This window comes from Cynocephalus volans, chromosome 2, assembly GCF_027409185.1.
Source record: "Cynocephalus volans isolate mCynVol1 chromosome 2, mCynVol1.pri, whole genome shotgun sequence".
NCBI classification, from domain to species: Eukaryota; Metazoa; Chordata; class Mammalia; order Dermoptera; family Cynocephalidae; genus Cynocephalus; species Cynocephalus volans.
The window spans coordinates 141,685,218-141,705,591 of record NC_084461.1 but is presented as its reverse complement, the minus strand read 5'-3'; the positions used below and the strand labels follow the sequence as shown (position 1 = coordinate 141,705,591).

Sequence of the window (20,374 nt, the reverse complement as noted above, 5' to 3'; positions counted from 1 at the left end):
TGCAGACCACGCGTACAGCGCACAGACACACGCACGTACCCACGGTTAAATACATGTAGAGAGGGACTCGTTTATATACATACAGAGGGAGGAGGAGAGAGAGAGGTAAGTCCCGGCCGGCTCGGGTCCGCAGGCTCTCAGCATGCTCGGCGGCCCAGCTCTCCGCGCTGTACCTGGCACCCATGCCCCTGCCAGAGAAGCAGCTGCCCCTCTCCCGCCCTCCCCCGTTCCCCGTGGGGCCCGTGTCTCCCGCCGCCCGCCCGCCCCCCACGATGATTCCCTCCCCCGGGAAGGGAAGCCGCGCGCGGGGGCCCTAAAACTGCCCGGGCGCCAGGGGCATGTTGTTTTTGAAGCCCGGCTGCCCGTTGGCCACGTCGGCCTTGGCCTCGCAGCCCCCGCGGCCGGCGCCCTCGTCGGTCCCGGGGCTCTGGGGCTCGGCCAGGAGCTTGAAGGTGAAGAGCGGGCCCGCGTCGTGGCGGCCGCGGCGGCCGGCGGGCTCGGGCGCGGGCAGGCTCAGGAGGGCGCCGGGCGGCTTCCACTCCGGGAAGGCGCACAGCTCGACGGGCGGCGGCGCACCGCGGCCCAGGTAGCCGGGGCTCGGCGAGGCCGACGGCAGGGTCCGCTGGCTGCCGCTCAGGCAGCTGCCGCTGTCGTCCAGCGAGTCCTTACGCGACTGCGAGCGCTCCAGCGAGCCGCCGCGCGTCCACGGCCGGTAGGTGTAGGCGCAGCCGCCCAGGCGGCGACGGCGGCGGCGGCGGCGGCGGCCGCGGCACTGGCACCCCAGGATGCGCACGAAGGCGCGCTTGAACTCCTTGCTGGAGCACGGGTAGATGATGGGGTTGAGGCAGCTGTTGAAGTAGCCCAGCCAGAACACCACCTTGAACACGGCGTCGGGGGCCTTCAGGGTGGAGAACAGCGAGCCTGCAGCGGGGAAGGGGTGGGTGGGCGCGGGAGAGACACACGGCACGTTTGTGAGTAGTGGAGCCCTTTCCTCCATGCGCTCCGCCTGAGCGTGGTCAACGGGCAGCATTCCTGCCGCCAGGCCTTTCCCCAGCCCAGTTCCTCTGCCTGGAGTGCTCGCCTTTCCCTCTCGAAATGAATGAATCCTACCCTCATTTTTAAAGCCAGCCTCAGCAACTTCCCCTCTGTCCAAGAAACCCTTCCTGGTCCAGCTAAACAGCATCTACCACATTCTACCCAGATGATGATGACAATCACCCACAATCGCTCACCTCCTTTGGGTCAGGCACTGTGCCAGGCACTTTATCTGTATTATTTTATCTTTCACAAAACGCTATGAAGTAGATGCTAATTTATTTCCAGCGAGGGGTAGATGTATTAAAGACCTGAATGCTAAAGGTAAAATTTTAAAGGTAAAAGAAGAAATCGTAAAGAACTATGTTTTGATCTAAGGGTGAAGAAAAACGACTTAACACTTCAAAAAGATAAGCCATGAGGCGAGAATGGGAGAAGACATTTAAAATATCCAAAGCAGTCAAGGGATTGATATTTAGAATATGTAAGGAACTCCTGCAAAGCAACGAGGAAAAGACAGCATTCCAGTAGAAACGTGGGCAAAGGAAATGATCAAGCAGTTTAAAAAATAGGAAACCCGAGGGCTAATGAATATATGACAAGATGCTCAAAATATGAGGCAAGTAAATTAAAACGAAAATAACAAAGATATGACATTTGGTAGGCGGGCAAAAATTAGAAGTCTGGTTAGTTCAAGTGTGGGCAGGGATGTGGAGGATGTGGGGAAGACTCTGGCACCACTTGGTCCAATTAAGTATACACATACCTTGTGACCTGCCATTCTGCTCCAGGTCACAGATCTCAAAGAATTTTCGGACAAGTCCTTAAGGGGACATGTATGAGGGTGCTCATGGCAGTGTTGTTTGCATTGACAGGGAATTGGAGAAGACCTGGGTGTCCCTCCCTGGGAAAAATAGAATGGGGTGGATGCATACATGGAGATTATGTAGCACTTAGAGGCCTGGGATGACATGTCCACACAACAATACGGAAAGATCTTAAATACATTTTTTTTTTTTTTGTGAAAAACAGTAGGAAATAGATTTATGACATAATACTATTTAAGAAACTCAGCAAACAACCACATGCATTTTGCAAAAACACTTTCAAATTTGAAAGAACACATTAAGCAGAATTTCTGCCTAGGGGTGGAGGCAGGAGGAAATGGGAATGGGGAAAAGGAAATAAGAATTAAGAGAGAAGCTCCGAATAGAACCATGACGACGAGTGCTATGAGTCAAGAAACATGATTAACTCACCCCTTTGAATTTGACATCCAAAAAACATTTTATGGTAATATTAAATTTAAAAAAATTTCCGTTTTAATACAAGGCAACTAAAACTTGGAGAGGTTAAATGATTTGCTCCAGGTCACATAGCGTGTTTGTAATATAGTTGGGATTTAAACTAAATTATATTTGAACATGAAATATGTATATATTTTTAAAATGTGCTATTGATAACACTTTGTAGAAAAATGAAAAATATAAAAAAACAAAAAGAAAAAAATGTTTTAAAAGCACATTTAACCTGTACCATCACCGATTGGGCTGGAAACCTAATTTTAGGAAACCTATGTTTGGGACCTATGTTTGGTAACTCCACGTATCATTTTGGATAAATTGCTTTCCCATTCTGGGTCTCAGTTGCCCTTCTTTAATTGAGTGGTCCTTTCCAGCCTTAAAATTAGAGTCTCCATGAAGCCAGAGACGGAAGCCCTGCCCATCCCTGCTGGGGTGTGCCTGCTTCCCTAGACTTACCACAGAGGGGCAGTGTGGGTCAGGGGCTGGAGTGCCAGGATGCCACAAGCATTTCAGCCCCTCGCTCCTCCCTGCTCCCTTCATGCTGTCCCCCCAGCAAAACACTAGGATAAGAGGCCCTGTTTGCTGTGAGCCTGCCCTGGTGGTGGCCAAGAAGCCATAGTCAATTAGGTGAGGTGCCGAGCCTCTTGGCCATGTAAAAGGATGGATGACAGTGCTCTTTTTCCCTGGATACCCAAACAGACCTTTCACTTGGGGGGAGAGGGGAGCAAACACAAACAGGAAACGTGGGCTCCTGGAAGACCCATGCTCTGTGCTGGAAGTCAGATCTGTGTGGACCTCTTTGACAGAACCACTAACTCGCTGTGCATGTCCCAGAGCCTGGTTCCACTTCCCTTGCTCTTGAAATGATCCTGTTGTTCCTTGCCCTGTGTCTTAGGATCAGGGCTTATCAGGATTGAGAAGACTCTTTCCTTATTGGAGGCTCAGTGAGGGTGAGTGACTTGCTCAAGGTCACTCAGCTGGTGAGTGGCAGGGAAGCCACGAGGACTTGTTCAAGTTACCATTCATCTGATTTAATAAACATTTATCGAAGCAGTGGGGTTTAGTGGTTGGGGGCCTGTTCAGACATCAAGGGTAGGTAGATGTGGGTTCAAATCCTAGCCCTGGCATTCTCAGCTGTTTGATCTTGGAGAGGCTCCTTGAGCTTGGTGAGGCTCAGTTTCCTGGAAAACAGGCATGGTGATAGCTCTTTCCTGCGTGGGTGTCGTGAACTTAGGCTTGGTAAGTGCCTGGCATGTTGAAAGCACTGAATAAATGCAGCTATTACTATTGCTTTGAACACGGCTGCTATTACCACTGCCAACGCTGCTATGATTGCCAGTGCTACAATGATGGTGAAGAGAAGGAGGTCTACTGTGCTGACCAGGCATCGGGACATCCTGGTGCTCTTTCCAAGGATGGGCTCCACATGGTTCCTGAACCCACTGGAATTGTATGCAACATTTATGCATTTTTCTGGGGGGATGGTTCATAGCAGTCATTAGGGTCTTAAAGAAGTCAGTAACCCTCAAAGGGCTAAAACTCATCCATTAAAGTCTAAGGCTTGCTAAGTACCAGTCACTTTACCACATGGGCCACTGTTTACTTAACGCTTTTCTTTAAATCAACTCATTTTTGGAGGAAGCTTTCTATTACTATTTTAAAACCTAAATCATTTTCTATAAGTAAAAGGTCATAGTAAAGAAAAATAAGATGAAAACAAAACAATATTAGTGCCTCTGAATCGCTCCATACTGTGGCAGGCCTGAGGCCTGCTCTCTCTTTCTCAAGGGGAGATTAGCAGGGTTTGAAAGATGTTATAGATATTTTGGCTCTAAACTGAGAGGCATTCCTCTTTGAGGAACTTAAGGAATTGAAAGAGATGTGAAAGGGAATCACTTTCTCACTGGAGAGCCCAGCCCCTGGCACATAGTAGGTGCGAAATAAATATTTGCTCAATGACTTCTATGTAACTCAGAGTCTCTTGTGCCATCTCCAGGTGTCATTTCAAACTATCTTGCACAACACCCATATCCATAGCAAATTTGACCTGCAGTATAGATCCAGCCCTGCGAAACCACATGCTGGCTCCACTCTGATACCTCCCGGAAGCCTCTTGCTTAGACTCGTTAAATAGATTAAATGAAACAACATTTCTGAAAAGGCTGAAAGGGGTCGAAAGCTCACTACCTGGGTGAGGCAATTCTATTATTTTACTCTTTATGCAAGGAGTGGGGGAGAGTAGGAGGTGGAGCTTGGGGAGGAGGAATAAAATGAGGAACAGATGTCACTGTGGGTCACTTGGGCTTTAGTGCCCAAGGTGATTTAGAGAGATTGTGAAGTGCAAGAATCAAAGGCTAATGCTGAGTAGGATCTGCACAGGGAGAAGCATTTCTTGGCGGGACATGCTCCTGGAAGGTCATCCTTAAGGTGCTATTTATTTTTTATTTTTATTTTTTTTGCTATATATATATTTTATATTTTATTTTATTTTAATTTGTCAAAATACAATGTGGTTGATTATTTTAACCCATTACTGAAACCTCCCTTCCTCCTCCCTCTCCCCCCTCCCTCCCAATAATGTCCTTTCTGTATGCTTGTTGTATCAATTTCAAGGAATTGTAATTGTTATGTCTTAAGGTGCTATTTAACAAATCTGAACAGGAGACAGTGAGCAGTGAAGGTCTCAACCTCTGTGACTTCTACTCTTCAAAACCACAGGGTGTATTTGCAGAATAGTAACTATCATTTAACATGCTCTTCCTCTGTGCCAGGCACTGGGCTAAATGCTTAACCACTGTAATGCCCATTACTCCTTCAACAGTCACTGTTTCCAAGCCCAAAAGGCTGACCCACAGAATCATGAGCAAATAAGATGGTTTTTTTAAGCCATTAAATTTTGGTGTGGTTTGTTACACAGCAAGAGATAACTGCTACAGGACTCATTTCTGGTTTAGCACTTGATTTATCTGAGAAATCAAGAAAATCACAATCAATTACAGGAAATATTCAATCAATGGAGTATTCATGCTGACTAATCTTATAGGCAATTTTAAGAGAATTGAAGAAGTTATTTAGAAAATGTCAGCAATCTGCCAAACAATCTGACTCCTCCATATACTCTCATCCTGAATACCCACTTCTATTTCTCAGAAGCAGGTATTTTAATAAAAATTATCTGTGAAACTGACAAATTCTTACTTTTCCTCGAACAATACAGTCTCAGGCTTGTTGATCATCCATTATTGGGTGATTCATTATTGTTCTAATCATAGATTTATCTAAATTCTCCCTTCCTGTGTAGTAAAAAATTTAGCCTAGCCCAGAGAGACTATGGGAGATAATCGCTAAGCCCTTGGAGTACTATGCCTGATAGGAATGTCTTTGTCTGCGTGTCTTGGGTCAGCCATATGGTAACAATCTGATTTATGCTTGGGCTTTGAGCCACAGCAGTACCAGCTTGGGTCATGCAGTACCAGCTTGACTTCCTAAGGGGCTGATCATTGAGACCAGCCTTTTGGGCAGTCAACTGTGCCTATGTGATGGATCCCCAGTAAAGACTCTGTATATCAACTCTTGGTGAATTCCTTAGTTGGCAGTAGTTCATGTGTATTATCACACATTGATGCCACTGGGAAAATGACACTTTCCTTATTCCAGGGGAAGAGGACCACTGGAAGCTCCACTTTTGGTACTTTTCCTGACTCTGCCTAAGTGCTTTTTCCCTTGGCTGATATTAATCTGTATCCTTTCCCTGTAATACACCATAACTATGGGGGAAAAAAAGTCACTGTTCCCAGGGCAGCCCTTTATGACTGTGCCTTGCACAGCTCTAGGGGATGCCATTCATACTGTAGTCTACAACACTCCTTGACTGTGTGTCCAGCCTGCATGCACAGTCCTGGAAGCCATGGTTAATTTGCAGACTTGGTAGGGAAGTTGCCCGAGCTCGCAGAGCTAGTGGGTGACAGTTAGTATTCAAATCCAGGCAGTCTCTAACAGAGGCTCTTAATCACCAACAATACAGCTCACAGGAAAACAAAATATATATGTTTATATATAAAAGGACTGGAGGGATATAAATTGGAACATCCACAGTGTTTATCCTTGAGTGAAGGAATTATGGGTGAATTTTCCTTCTTTGTGCTTTTCAGTGTTTTCCAAATTTTCTCCATAAACCTGAGTTACTTCTGTAACTGAAAAAAATCCAATGAATATTATTTAAAAGTTGAAAAACAAACCAAAAGATGCTGTGTTTACGAGGTCCTTGTTATGTGCCAGCCAACTTCCTTATGTCCTATGTTCACTTCATCTTTGCACACTCCATGAGCAAGGTGAGATTCTTCCTATTTTACAGATGAAGAAATGGAGACTCAGATGGATAGCAGCACCTGACCAAAGTCCCCCATGGGGAAGAGGAAGAGAGGTTTAAAATGAAATCTTCTGTTAAGCCCAGCAGGCTCCTCTGTTAATTCCTGCTGTGTCTGTGCCCACCCCTCTGACTCCTCCACCTTGATCCCCTTACTGTGGGGCATGGATGGGGATCTTTTCATTCTTTATGTATTTCTACATCTGTAGGCCTTACTAAATATTGGTTGAAGGAGTGAACAAGTGAGCGGGCTTAGAGACTGCAGGAAGGCACGGGGACTTGAAGCATCATTTATCTGGTCCACAAAATGCCAGTGTGGAGCTGTGTAGTTTCTAACATCTGTCTGGGTGTTGACATCCTGAGACTCTAGGATTATAAATTTGATTTTACTTATTTTGCAGTCTGCATCAGACAAACTGATGATCTCGGGATATCCAGTGGCTGGTGAAACCGTTTTGATCAACTTGTAAATGACGTGGAACTCTTTTTCAGTGTTGCTCTTGTTAGGAGCATTTGGTTATATCTTCAGCCAAGCCAAGTGTCCCCAGCTGAAACAGTTTGGCCCAATAAAAACTAGAAAAATTTAAAATAGTTGCTAATTCTTTCAGCACCAGCTTTGTAAAAGGAGGTTTCATTTGATTTGGAAATTTCCTTTGAGGTTTTTCTGTTTTCATTTGCTACTTTACCCTGGACTGAGATCATAAACTTGTCCAAAAAATACAACCTCGTTGAGGCCAACAGACCCATGTAAAGTGTTAAAGCAAATACTGAAAACAATAATAATCACCAGAGCCACCATTTACAATAACTGGTTCCTAAACCAGTTATTAGGTACTATAATTACAAACATTCTCTAATGCAGACCTGCTACTGTGAATTTCATTATACAGATGTGGAAACTGAGGCTTAAGAAATTAACAAGGCCACATGCATAGTAAATTGTGGGATTAAAATCTGACTCTGAAACCTGGGTTCTTACTCACTGTTTAATAATAAGAAAAAGAAGTTTCTGTTCATTTCCTTAAACACTAGGCAACTTCTCCCTTAACTGAGAATAATTTCTCTCTCTGTTGAATTGTCAAAGCACTTTTTCTGAACCTAAAATGTGGCATTTATCACCTTCTACCTTGGGTTACAGTTGCCTAGATCTATGACTTATAGCCTCCGATTAGACCGTGAACTTCTAAAAAGAGAGGCCATGTCCGATTCTTCTGTCTCTGCCCAAGGCCTAGCACAGTGACTGACAGGTTACAGGCACTCAGCCAACATGTAAAAATAAATAATAATAGTGATAAAAATAATAAAACTAAAAGATGTTAGTCCCTGGCTACTAGAAGTCAGGTTCATGGATAAACAGCAGCTGGGTGCCTGTTAGAAATGCAGAATCTCTGATCCAGTGCATCAGAATCTGCTTTTAAAAAAGATCCTGAAGACAGAAATATTGCCTTAGCCCACGTTACAATTTTAGATTCTAAAAATGTTTTCCTGCATGTCTTGGGATGCATGGATGATCAAAGGCTGGGCCGAGAGCCACCTCACCATGGGATGGACTCCCTTACCCCAAATCCTCCAGTGGCTCCTACAGTTTAGAAGATAAAGTTCAAACTGCTTAGGCTAGAATTTAAGACCTGTTCAACTTGGCCACAACATGTTGACTCTTCTGGCCACTCTCCCTTTACTTGCACCAGCCATGTGTCTGAGATGTTCTTTCCTCTCTCCTCCTCCTTAGCAAGACCTGCTAAGATCCAAGTGACTCTCACACCTTACCTAATTTTCATCCTCATAATAGGCAGGAGGGGAGGGTAGGTTCTATAATTCTCAATTTACAAATGCAGAAATCTAGGCTCTGAGGAGGGAAATCACCCAATATCACACAGCCTTAAGTGGTAGAATTAGGATTCAAATTCAAATCTGCCTGGCCCCAAGGCTGGACAGTTTCCATAATACACAATATTGTTTCTAAACTCCTACTAAAATATTTCTGGGCTGGGGGAAGGCCAGAATTGTTTACTTGTGTTTTTCTGCAGTGTCTTTATTTTATCTGGTTATTAAAACACAAGTATCTAGAAGTCAAGAGTTTTGTTTCCTTCCACTCCAGTGGTTAACAATACTGACAATACTGGTTAAGCAGATAATTTAGCACCATATAATTTCAGTGACTCACAGTCCTGCTGAATCGCATCCATGGACACCCAAGAGGTATACAGTCTCTAGATTAAGAGTCTCTGCTATTCTCTCCACATATTTCTATTATAACAGCTGTTTAACTCATTTATTTAAGGGTTTATCTCCCTTGCTTACAAGCTCCTTGAGGCCAGGGTCAGTCTCACTTGTCTTGGTTTATCTGGCACCCAACACAGAGCTTGGCTAATAGTGAATGTATAAAAATATTTTTTGAACACATAACTCCTCTTCATGTGCCTAATCCAGTATCAGGTTCATAGTAGGTGCTGAACCAATGATTGGTGATTGATTCACCTTCTTTTACTTTGATCCCTTCCTCTTATGTAAATGGTAAACATGTGCCAATACCCAGCTCAGTTCCCATCTCTTCCTTGAAACCTTCTCAGACTGCTCCAGCTCTCTTTATTTTATTTTTTATTTTCCACCAAACAGAGTCTATAGTACATGGGTTCATACAAAACACCATTGTTAAGAAATGTGTCTCTTGTCTCTTTAGGCATTGTAAAGGTTCATTAAACATGGGAACTGTGTCTTAAACTTCTAGCGTGGTGCTGGGCATGCAGTCAATGCCCATTGATTACCCACTGATTAATTTATTGATACATTCCAGCTTCCAGTAGGGGTGCTACCTCCTGGCTTAAGCCCAGAGTTGGGAGTAAATAAGATGAAATGATTTCTTATGGGTTCATCTTTGATGCCGAACTGAATTCGTTTCATGCTTTGACCTCACTGGAAATAACAATTTCCCTCTAGAACACTTTTAGAAACTGAGCATTGGTGGGACTTATGTGAAGAAGCTATAAAACTTTATAAAGGGGCATAAAAAGAAGACAGGTATAAATAGAGAGACATGGCTTGCTTTGGTACAGAAAGTCTCTATCCAAAATAGCTTCGGTTCTCCCTAAATTAATCTGAAAATTCAAAACATCTCATTAAACTGTTAAACACTAACAGTTTTTTTTTTTTTAATGGTGGTGGGGAGGGGAGATAAATGATCCAAAACCAAACATATAGAAGAATATGGGATACAGACAAATAACCATGAGAAAAATATCTAGGTCAATTGAAATAAAGAAGAGTAGTGGGGGTGAGTTATGGGGGAAATGGGTAAACCCACTCCTACAGATGTTAAAACTATCATAAAACCATAGTAATTAAAAAGATACTAGAGCAGGCAGTGCAGGAAAAGGCAGAAAGATCAATGAAGTTACATAGTTTAGAAAGAGAACCAAATATTCATGAGAATTTTATATGCCATTTCAATGCTTGTGAAAAAAATAGATTATTCTATAAGTGGTGTTGGGCAACAGGATAGCTATTTAGGAAGAAATAAGGCTGGGTTCCCTACTTTATTTCTTACACCAAAACAAACTTTGACAGAGCCAAGATTCTAAATATAAAAAAAATCATTAAATATTAAAAGAGAATATAGGTAAATATTTTTTATTATTTTAAAATAGGAAAGACCTTTTAAAGCATGACAGAAATTCAGGATCTATAAAGAAATGTATTGATGTATTTGACTAGACATTTCTATAGGCCTGCGAACTTCAAAAACAAAGCTAAAAGCAGAATGGAGAGAAATATTTGTAATTCACATGACAGTAAAAGGGATGATATTTCTAATACACAAAGCTCTCCTTAAAATTAACAAGAGAAAAATTACTCAATAAAAACTAAACAAATCATATAGATGAACAAATAACAAGAATAAGTACAATGGACATCCAACGAATTAATGGAAAAAAATTGTTTACAAAATAAATAATGCAAATTAGGAAACAGTGAGATATTCTAGGTCTGTTGGTTTAAAAGATATTTTTAAAAATGCTTATGCTCAATTTGGCAAGGATGTGGGAAAACAGAAAATTTCATACATTCTGGGTTGGGGTGTAAATTTTGGGTGGAAAATTGGTATTATGTAATAAAATTAAAATGAGCATGGCTTTTGATCCAAGTATTTCACATTCAGGAATTTATCCTGCAGAAGTACTCTTGAAAGAGAGCAAAGATGGAAGCATAAGGAACTGCAGGAATGTTCCCTCTACGTGGGAAATAACCTAAACTTCCAACAATAGGGGATTGTGTAACATTCATACAATAAAAAACTATACAACTATTAAAATGGCAAGCTAAGTTTATAATGGAATGGTCCGTAACAGGATTAAGTAGGAAAAAGCAAATTTCAGGACAGAATGCTTATGATCTGATTTCTATAAAAAACTGTGTGTGTGTTTGTGTGTGTGTGTGTGTGTACACTTTGGTATATTCACAGCAGAAATATCTGGGTAAATATGCACTAAGCTGTTCATAATGGCTATCTCTGGATGATGGGTTTATGTGAAGATTTGTACTCTGTTTTTAAAATTATTTTTGCAATGAGCAAATACTGCGTTTATAATCAGAGAGATAGAGGAAGAGAGAGAGAGACACTGAGAAAGAAAGGTTGGAAATATAGGGGAATAGAGCCAGCCAAGGGTTAGTAGCTAGTAGACCTTTAGGCTGAGTCATGGCCTTTCTGGGCCCCAGTTTCTCCATGTACAAAACAAGAGGGTTGCATTAACTACCCGGGTCCCTTCCTTCTGTGACTCTAAGCCTTGTGTTCACCCTTCATAGGTGGAGTAGAAATCAGAGGAGAAGGTTCAAATATACTTCCAGCCAGAGTTTCTTTGAACCTACAAACAGGCCACACAAAACTTGATCCTTTCTTCTGAGGTAGTGGATGAACCTGTCGGCTGGCTGAGAGGCCCGGGTGTCTTGGGATGAAAAACTCCATTACAGAACAGGGCCAATTACTGGCCTTGGGGAGTCAGACAGTAAAATGCCAAGATTGGGCCACTTAGGCCATTAGGCTCTGTGCAATCCCTTTCATCCCTTCTCTCAGCGGCTGTTACTGATTTCCCTGCCCTCCTTTTTCTGACTCAGCCCCTTGTCCTATCCTTTGGCTGGTGGGAATCAAAAACCTGTCCTATATCCAATGATTTGCCCTGGATCTCTGAGGGTTCTATGCCATCTCTCTACTTGCCTAGCCCAATCTGGGACATGTTTCTCCCTGTGGGGGCCATGCCTGGGACTCATGCTTTCCTTGTTACCTGCAGCCCTCAGAGTTTCTCCACCACAGGGTGAATGGTGCTGGTTCACGGTCTCTAGGGTGTCTTGTCTTCTCACCAGACCCTTTTCTGTCTTTCTGTGTCCCGAGAGCCAAGCTCATTGTCTGATATCACAAGTACCGCGTAATGAAAGGATTGGTCTGTGCTGCTGAACGTGTGCCCTCTCTAGTGCTAGCAAAGTGGGGCGTGACCCTGCTTCTCAGTCTAGGTCCACAGCTATGCCATGAGGTGACCCCGCAAGTCCTGCCCTTTCCTACAGATCCAAGGCTCCTTGCAGCTGGGAACCCTTCCAGGCGGCAAAGCCTGGCGTGCAGTTCATGGCTTGACTCGGAGATGTCCTGTAGGATGTGGAGCTGGGAGGGCTGGCTGTTGCTGTATGAGAATATTTTCTGAGAATTTCAATGAAAAAAAGTGTTTAATATTGTTGTTTGTGCTTTTTATATATGTGTAGCACAGACGCCGGGGGCCTTCCCACTCCTTGGAAGCTAAGTGAGATTACCTCATGCGTTCCCTTTCCTATAACCCTGGAGGTTCCAAGCCCTCCCTTGGAATCTCTGGATTCCTGGAGTGGAGCAGGGAGACTAACTTCAGTGTAGCCTCTCCTGCCTCTTGGGCTCCATTTCTCCTGATGGCCTCTGGGGCTTACACCATGTTGAGGCAATGATTCCACAAGAGAGAAATCACCCACACCAAGTGGGAGATTTTCAAAATTCATGTGTTGAAATGCTAACCCCCAGTGTGATGGAATTAGGAGGTGGGGCCTTTGGGAGGTGAAGCCCTCACAAATGCGATTGGTGCCCTTCTAAAAGGGACCCCAGAGAGGTCTCTTGCCCTCTTTCCACCATGTGAGGATACAAGGAGAAAAAGGTTGTCTGTAGCCCAGAAGAGGGCCCTCACTCAGACTTCCAGCCTCCAGAACTGTGAAAAGTAAACGTCTGTTGTTTACAAGGCACTGGTCTACGGTACTGTGTCATAGCAGCCTGAATGGAACAAGGCACCAAGCTTTTGGGAGAACTAGTTGTGCTGTGCTCCCTCCCTTCCCTCTCCCATCTCTGCCCTTCTCCTCCCTCCCAGATGGCTCCAGAAGTTCCAGATTCTTATGTCTCTTTTAAGGTGAGCTTTCAGTTCTCTTTTCTGGTAGCTTTGGCAGCAACCTTGTGGAGGAGGAGAGAGTTGGGGACGGTGATGGTGAGAGATGGGTTTCGTCTTTCACTTTCACCTCTAAACAAAGGATGTTCCCGGTCAAAGACACTTCCTTTGCTCAAAGGAAATCTAGATTTTCAGATAATATGATTTTTACCACTTCTTTTTGTGTAAATAAAACTCAGTTGACTCAATTCTCAATTCTACCTAGGATTTTAAATTATCCCTCTCAGTGGGAATCCTCCAAGCTTTGCTCCACTTTACAGCAAGTCTTTCTTGAACATCTACTAGATGCCTGCAACTGGGGTGAGCTTCTCATCAAGGAGATAACCTTGATTCAGGAAGCAGATTGCACTGATTATTTTATTCAGTCTCCATAAGCCTATGAGTTGGCTACAATTATTCTGCCCATTTTACAGATGGAAAAAACGATAGAGTGATTAAGGAGCTTGCTCAGCATTACACAGTGGTAGAGACAGGATTTAATCCCAGGCCTGACCCAGAGTTACTGGTGTTCTGCTACCCAGTGCTGATTCCCACAGATGGGAGACTTGTAAATCCCCTGGAACATTCAGTGTGGAGCTCTCTAGAAGAAAACAGGAGGTGCTGGTTACACGCAGGGATGGAGGTATGAGTGTTGGGGATAGTTTGGGAAGGACGCACTATGTCACATTGCTACTTTCAAAGAGTGTTCCTGCAAAGACAATTCCATCTTCACACATTTTGAGACACGAGCTGGAAGGGCAGGGAATTGCATCTTCTTTGGGGTGGGGCTGTAATAGCCATTAGTCAAGTGTGTTTCAGAAAGCCTGTAACTTAAGAAGGTTACTTAGCTATTGAGAGAGGAGACCTAACTTCCTACAAGTGTCCTGATTACAAAGAAGGTGGAGAATGTGTGCTGACTCTCACAGTAGTTAGAAATGAATGTAATCTTTATGATGTTTTCAAAGAAAATACAGAAGAGGGTGATGATCTGAATTTCATAACAACAATAATAAGAGCAGTTACCTTCTATTGAGAGCTTATAGGTGGCAAGTGCTATAACAAACCCCTAACATGCACGATCTCATTCAGTGCCCAAAACAATTCCATGTGGGAGGTATGGTTAATCATCCCCATTTCACAGATGTTGAAATCGAGGCTTAGAAGAGAATTTGCTCAGAGTCACAGAGCTGTCTCATTGCAACCCTCGAGTTCCTATTCTCCCATCTAATGTTGTTTTGACCTTGTGAGGCAAGTCAACAAGAAACCCAGTACCAAAAGGAAATTTAAGAAAGTGAAGCAGATTCCACAGGGGAGTGGAAGGAGCAGAGGGAAAAGGAAGAACCGTGTTTGGGTGTGGATATACAAGTTTTCAGTGGACTCATCTCTCCAGCCAAATCCAGGAGAAACTATAATTGTTTATCATTGAAAGGTTGTTTTCATGCCATCTCAAGGCCTTGTGAATGTAAGTTCCTGGCACCCGAGAAGGTGGAGGGAGAAGGGATGTTTAACTCTCAAATTCTTCCATGATCTGTAGACCAGTGATGCCAAGAACAAAAGCAGGAGGATAGGGCAAATGATACGTTTTCATAGGATGGAAAATAAAATAGAGATGAAAAGATGGAATTAAGCCAGGCAATAAAAGGGCACAACAGCTCTGTGCCCATCACCACCTTCCCATATTTCAGACTAGGATGAAGTGGGCTTGTGCACAATGAGATCCCAAAAGTAGCTGCACCACTGGGCGGCCAGGCCAGGGAAGCTTGGTTGCAGCCTGAGGAGCTGTCTGCATTTCTGGTGTGTGTCTCACAGTGGTCTGACCTGCCCATCTCGACAGAGCTCAATTCTCTACTGGGTCACCCCAACGGGCGGTTCACTCAAGCTTGCTAATTCCTCTACCTACTTCCTTCTGTGCAGGCTGGGACCAGATGTTCCACCCCCAATTCTGAAAATGTCACTGAGCCTCAGTGGATCATCATGAAGAATGGTACCGTTACTTCCAGAGGCATGTGCTAAGGCTAAGGAGGGCTCACAGAAAAATCTGCCTGGCATAGCAGCTTTCAGAGCAGATGGACAGGTGAGGCCCTGGACCTCACTCTCCCCTCCCCGCTTGCCCTAATCCACTGCTTGTGACAGGAGGGGGTTGGTAAGGTTGGTGGAGGTTTGACTGATCTGGGACAAGGCTTAGCAAACCATAAAGGAGTGGGATGCAAGGAGAGAGAATGAAAAACACCAGTGTGTGAAGAAGTGCATTTGGCACGAGGGCCCCAGGCATGTTCTTCTGGGGCTGCTGAAGTGCACAAGTGGAGGCAGGCCTTGCTGGCCAGCCCATCTGCTCTGAGGTCGTGGTGGTTGGTGGAGGACAGCACGGCCTCAGGAGGGAGTCTTGAGCTGGGTACCTCCCCGCACATGGCAGATGCACCATTACAGTGCCTGGACATTTTATTTCAGTCTCTCCTGATCTGGTTCCTTACGCTGCACGTTTGTTAAAAGGAACAATCTGGTAAAGCCAACATTTGAAGACTGGTTTTCTTTGTCCTGCTTTTAGTTGTAGTTTCAGTGTAGCTGATGCATTCATCCTCTGGCAAGCACAGAAGTTCTTAATGGCGTCTGTGAACTACTGAAAAACAAGTGGTTATTTGATGTTCACAGGTGCATTTTCTGTGTAGCTGCTTCCATCAGATTTTTGCAAGGGCCCATGTACCAAAAAAAGGAGAACCACTGAGGTAAAGAAAATCGCCATTTGTATCAGCGAACAGGTTGCATGCATGCTTTGAGAGCGTAAATGAGCTGTTTGAAGACTGGGCTTCTTTCCCTGATGAACAGTACAAATTTAACAGTACCCTGCATTGGTGATGATGCAGGTGAATGGCATTCATATCCTATTGGTGGGAGTATAAATTGGTGCATGCTTTCTGGAGGGCAATTGGGTAACGTGACTCAAAGGCCTTATAGTTTTATGTATTTAGTTTCCCTGAAGTTACAATTCTAAGAATTATTTTAGTGGCTTAGAGTGCTAGCTCTGGAGTCGGATTGACCTGAGTTAAATTTTAGCATTAAAACTTATTATTTATGTCACTGTGGGCAAGTTACCCAACCTCTCTAGGCCTCAGTTTTCTCATCTGTAAAATGGAATTAATATTATTTATCCATAGGATTCTTGGGAGAGTTAAACAAGATAATACATGTAAAACACTTAATACAGCATCTGAGAAATAATAAAAAATAAATGTTAGCTACTAATATTTAGATACAAGGATTTTATTGTCACATTATTTATCATAACTAAAAGATGAAAAACAACCCCACATAGCCAACAAAAGTGATTGGCTTAATGATATATCTCAATCAGTAAAGATTAAATTACTGAATATGATCAGAAAAAGTTCATATGTCAAAAGACAAAAAGCAGGTTATAAAATAGTAGGTATGATAACCTCTGGAGAAATGGCTGAATAAATATGCATTAAACATTTCAGTGGTTATGTTTGAGGGGTGGCTTTTTATTATCTTCTTTTCGTTTTTTTGTATCTCCTACATTTTCTACAATTAACATGTACAACATCTTGCAATAAGACAAAACCAACCTGGAAAAAGTTATTTTTTGAAAAAACGATGACTAAACTTGGTTGAGAAACACTCTGTGGTTTTGAGTAATCATTTTTGTGAAGGTTCCTTTCTTTATGTTGATAATGGGAGTTGAACCTTCTTTCTTGTTGAGATACTGGGAAACTCAAGTGAAAGGGCGAGAGGAAAAGTGTTTGTGAGAAGTGGCAGGTGGCACGTGGGGAAAAGCAAGGCTTCTTAACCTAAGGGGCTTTCACAAAATAATCTGTGTTGTAATGCAGGAGCATGCAGAAGGCCCAGCTATCTAGACTTTGAAAACATGTCCCCTGGCCCTGGCTAAAGGCCTGTTATGATTAACTCAGGGGAATTTAGTATAGATTGAGGATGAAAAGTACAGCGACTTTCAGCTATAAAAATTGGTCCTCAGTCAGGATCCCAAGTTTAATCTCTGTGAAACTGATGGGCAAGTGTGGCCATGTTTACTAATTAGGCAGCAGCAATGTAATTGATCAAATCAGTTCCCTTCATGATGCAAAGTCAAAGAACCCAGAGACAGCTTGAGCTTGGAAGAGCTTCCAGAAAGCCCGAGAACATGAATCCCTCTCCTGGAGATGTTAGCATGGTTAATTTAGATTGCTTTGTTAATTGCTGGCTCCTTGGATAACATGGTGACGCAACATAGCTCCTGAGTTCTTCAAGTAGCCGGACTTTAGGCTGGGGCGATTTGAATTGTGCTCATTCATTTATTTACTAGATTTACAGCAGCATTAAACCTCATCAGGCTTAAAGATAGCATTTGCTTTCTGGAAAGAAGCAATGTCATAGCCGGGTCCCCCATTTCATTTATGAATAGCTTTACTGTTAATTTGAAAGCCAGTGTATTAAAAAATAATTTAAAAGGGAAACCATTAGAAGAAATGGGACTTACTGCAGCAGCCAAGTGTTGAGACCAACATTTTCAATCTATTTAGCGCAGATTCAAGGAAGAAAAGCATGAGAGAGGCTGCTTTGGTTGAGTGAATGAGCATGGGATTCGGGGGCAGACAGAGCTGGTTTGCAAGCTCAGCTCTGCCACACATGAGCCCTGAGAACTTGGGTCAATTATTTTACCTTTCTAAGCCTTGGTTTTCTTATTTGTATGATGGAGAGAATTAGACCATCCTCAAAGGGTTGTGAAGATTAAATAAGATTAAGTATTAAAACATCTAGGTCAGTGCTGGGGACGTAAGTGCTCAGTAAATATTATTTCTCCATGTGTGTCTTGTTCTCCGAACAAAGCCCTAAAGTCATGTCTTCGTTTTGTGTTACAAACTCACATAGTCTTACTGTCTGTACCATTGGATTTCCAGACTGCTCTTTTAGACAAGGTAACTTGCAGGCTTTCCAGAATTTGTACCACGTTTATGTGTGAGCTCTAATTCTTAAGAGGGGGCAAAACAGAATCTAGGAGGGAGAATTTATGTCTTTTGAAAAAAACATATTCAATATTATACTGTCATTTTTAACTGTGAAAATGCTGTTATTTTCATGATCTCATTACAGAACACAAAATTCAAATCTTGGCTGGTGGTAAAAGAAAATCCTTGATTGCAGAGGACATACAAATTTCAGTTTAGAAAAAGGGGTCATGGGTTAAGTAAGACTGAGAAAATAGATTTAGAGAAGGTTATTCTGGCAAAAACACATGACAGACACACCCTTGGAATGCCAGTGCTTGTGGGGAAGGGTGCATGATAATCTTGGGGGTACTGATAATCTTTTCTTTCTTGTTTTTGGGTGCTGCTTACAGGATGTGTTTGCTTTGTGGAAACTGATAGGGCATAGCCTTATGATCGGAGTGCTTCTCTGCATGTATGTCACACATTGATAAGAAGTGTATTTAAACATAAATAAGTGGCACACATGTTGTGCACATTCAGTATGAGGTGGGACAAATTCTGTAGATGTCTCATGTCAATTTACTGAGGAACGTGAAGAATTCTCTGCAAATCCTGGGTCACACTTTTTCCTGGATGGTCTAGATTTTTATCTGCAAGAACAGAGCATGATCCCAAGCCACCATCCTCCCGCTTCTGTGCCACTGCTACAGCCTCACAATTGGCCTTCCTGACTCCACCCTTTAGCCTCTACAATCCATTCTCCACTTAACAGAAAAGGTCTTTAAAAATGAAAGACAGTGGGAAGGAGGATGGGGAAGGGGGGCGGGGGGGGATTGGATAAGAGGCATAAAGAATAAGTATGATTTGTAACAATGAATATGCTAATAAAAAATAAAGTTAAAAAAATGAAAATCAGATTACATTATTTCCCTTTCCAAAAACCCTCCAGTGATTTTCTACTACACTTAGGGAAAACTCTAACCTCTTTATCAAGGCCTTATAGGATGTCCATGCTACCTTCCTCTCTGGCATCATTTGTCACCTGTCTCCTTCTCCCTCTCTCCACTTCAGCAGTCTAGCTACCATTTTCCATGTCAATCATGTCAAATGCATTCCTGCCTCAGGGCCTTTGCATTTCCTGTTCCTGCTGCGTGGAATGGTTCCCCACCAGATCCCTGTGTGGCTGGCTCATAGTCACTCAGGTTTCAGCCCATGACCTCAGAGTCCTTCCTTTTCAGCCTTCTCACACTTTTTCTGTATTTTTCCTCCTCTGCCCCTCTCTAGCACACCACCCTAGCTTATTTCCTCTGTAGGACTTAACAATTATCTGATATCATATTGTTCATTTATCTATGTACTATTTGCCTGTGTCCACCCCCCAACGCTATAAGCTTCATAAGTGTGGAGGCTTTGTCTGTCTTGTTCAACAACTCTTGTATCTACAGTGCCTTGATGAGTGTCTGACACGTAGAAGGTACTTCATAGCTCTCTGGCTATGTGATCTTTAGGAGCCTCTCTCTGAACTTCAGTTTCAGTAAAATTAGGCTAATCATAAGCCTCTCCTCCTGCCCCCAGAGTTGTTGTAAAGATTAAAGGAGATAATGTATGTGAGGCACTTAGCACAGTGCCTGGCACATGGTACAAATGGTGGCTGTGCTCCCTGGGTGCTAATTGTTAGGCTTTGTTAATCATGCACACCAGAGGCCTCTCTGATTCATTTATCAAGACCAAGCAATCATCTTTTATTAGAGGCACTTTGACGAAATGGTAACACAGACTGTCAAGAGACCAGGTTTCCCAGCATTATTCTGATGTTTCTTTGACTAAGTGTTAGCCATTCTCTGTGTGATGTACAATAATTAATTGATTAACAGAGACCTCGTGCTACTTCGGATCGTTCTTCAAAAAACACTGCAGATGGAGTTTGTATCTAGAAGAATGAGCAGCTCACAGGACACCGCACCATGGTCAAATAGGGAATAAACGAAAACACGGGAGCTCAACACTCAAGCCAGGAGATGGTAGCCAGTGAGAAGGCTGATTGGCTCTCGCTGTCACAAATGGGGACATTTGTTCCTGGGGCATCCTGAGTAAATAGGTATCTTTGGAAGTGTTTTGTTAATAAATCTGCTTCAAAGATTCAGAAGGGAACAGGACCTGCCTACTGTAAGAGTCTAAGTTCACAAAGGTTAATGTGGTCTCTGTAAGATGCTGACATAAATAGATGGGCAACTCTTGGGTAAAGAACTTCATTGAATGGTAAAGAAGTATTGATTTTTTTTTTTTTTTTTTTTTTGTGGCTGG

At 43.1% G+C, this 20,374-nt stretch overlaps 1 protein-coding gene across 1 annotated transcript in view; it reads right to left on the bottom strand.

Moving 5' to 3' along the window:
* Nucleotides 1–313: 313 nt before the first annotated feature.
* Nucleotides 314–20,374, bottom strand: part of ADRA1B (adrenoceptor alpha 1B) — a 44,747-nt gene continuing 24,686 nt past the window's right edge. The window contains exon 2 of the mRNA XM_063087515.1: nt 314–921. Coding sequence (XP_062943585.1) covers nt 314–921 — 608 coding nt within the window. The remainder of the gene's footprint in view (nt 922–20,374) is intronic.